Source organism: Sphaeroforma arctica, assembly GCF_001186125.1.
Source record: "Sphaeroforma arctica JP610 unplaced genomic scaffold supercont1.4728, whole genome shotgun sequence".
Classification (NCBI taxonomy): Eukaryota; class Ichthyosporea; order Ichthyophonida; genus Sphaeroforma; species Sphaeroforma arctica.
In genome coordinates, this window is record NW_014035830.1 from 868 (window position 1) to 2,303 (window position 1,436).

Below are 1,436 nucleotides of genomic sequence, written 5' to 3' on the forward strand. Positions count from 1 at the left end.
GGGTTGAACCTGAGTGTCAACTTCGTGTCACGAGGTGTCCGGTTTGTTGTCACTGCAGAGCCCGCTTCAAAGTCGGCTTTAGTATCGGTATGAGTGAATCTGGTGACTGGTTTACAAACGCAAACGCCTCTACACATGTGCACATATGTACAACTTACATACACTTTATAAGCGTGCATATGTACACTACATACACTTACAAGCATACATATGTACATTTCATACACTTTATAAGCGTACATATGTGTATTGCATACACTTACAAGCATACATATGTACATTACATACACTTTGTAAGCGTACGTATGTACATTGCATACACTTACAAGCATACATACGTACAAGAGTACTCACTTAGCGCACACGCCTACATACACTAATATACCCCATACATACGCCCGCCTACACGCACATATTCTGAGTCCTCTACCTCCCATTCCCACAGGCGCATGTGCATGTCCTCGTGCCCTATGTTCGGGTGCCGTATGTCAACCTCTTCTGCAAGACCTCAGTCACACACTCGCATGTGCATGTGAGAGACTCGGCCGTTGTGGCGCTGCGTGTGCACGAGGTTGCGGTGGTGCTACGCCAACTGGAGCGTACAGCGAAGGAGAAGACCACGGGGAATAAGGCGAAGAACGCTAAGAAACCCAAACAGGTAGGTGGGCCAGGGGGGAGATACGGTACAGGACAAATAAGGAGGAATGTGTGCATGTGTGCATGTGAAGCACCAACAAGAAATAGTTGTGTATATGAATCTGGTATAAGACAATTATTGAAGAAGTTGGGCATGTTAAATCTTGCTATACGACAATTAAAGAGGTCTATGTACACCTAACAGAGTTGGCCTTTGTGACTTTGTGTATGCTCGAGATTGTAATGGTGCAACGCAGTAGCAGGGCCCAATGTACAGCCAGTGGCGACAGGACATGGCCTGTCCATAGTTCATGAGGGATTCAGTCTCAACCAAACGTTTAGAGTTTTAGGGTTTTAGGTTTTTTCCTATTAACAAAAATGTCAGTTTACGTTGTCTCACTTGTTCTTCCCACACATACGCATTGGTGCTGTATATCTCTAGGGTTTTAGGGTTTTTATATCTCTAGGCTGTTGGTATCCGATGTATTGAATTACTGGTCGTTTGGTGTTTTGCTCTAGTTCCTTCGTTTTTAATCTCAAATACACTCTAACAGTAAATCTGTGTATTTGACTTTAGGATGGCGTGAGAAAGACTCTCAAGATCGTGGACTTCTTGATTTGGGCACTCACTTTTGGCGGGCTCTCCATCGAAATGGCCAGTCTGAAAATCATTGGCGACGACGAGGTATTTAAAGGGCACCCGTATATGTATACTAGTACGCATTTATAATCACGACTATATATATATATATATATATATATATGTATGTATATGTATATATATTGAATATATATATATG

The 1,436-nt window shown here is 42.8% G+C and overlaps 1 protein-coding gene across 1 annotated transcript; it reads left to right on the top strand.

The window, feature by feature from the left end:
- Positions 1 to 445: 445 nt before the first annotated feature.
- Positions 446 to 658, top strand: SARC_14518 (hypothetical protein; the record flags this gene model as incomplete). Its single annotated transcript, XM_014291348.1, has 1 exon — positions 446 to 658. A coding segment is annotated over one exon (213 nt), but the record flags the coding sequence as incomplete, so codon positions are not given.
- Positions 659 to 1,436: the final 778 nt, after the last annotated feature.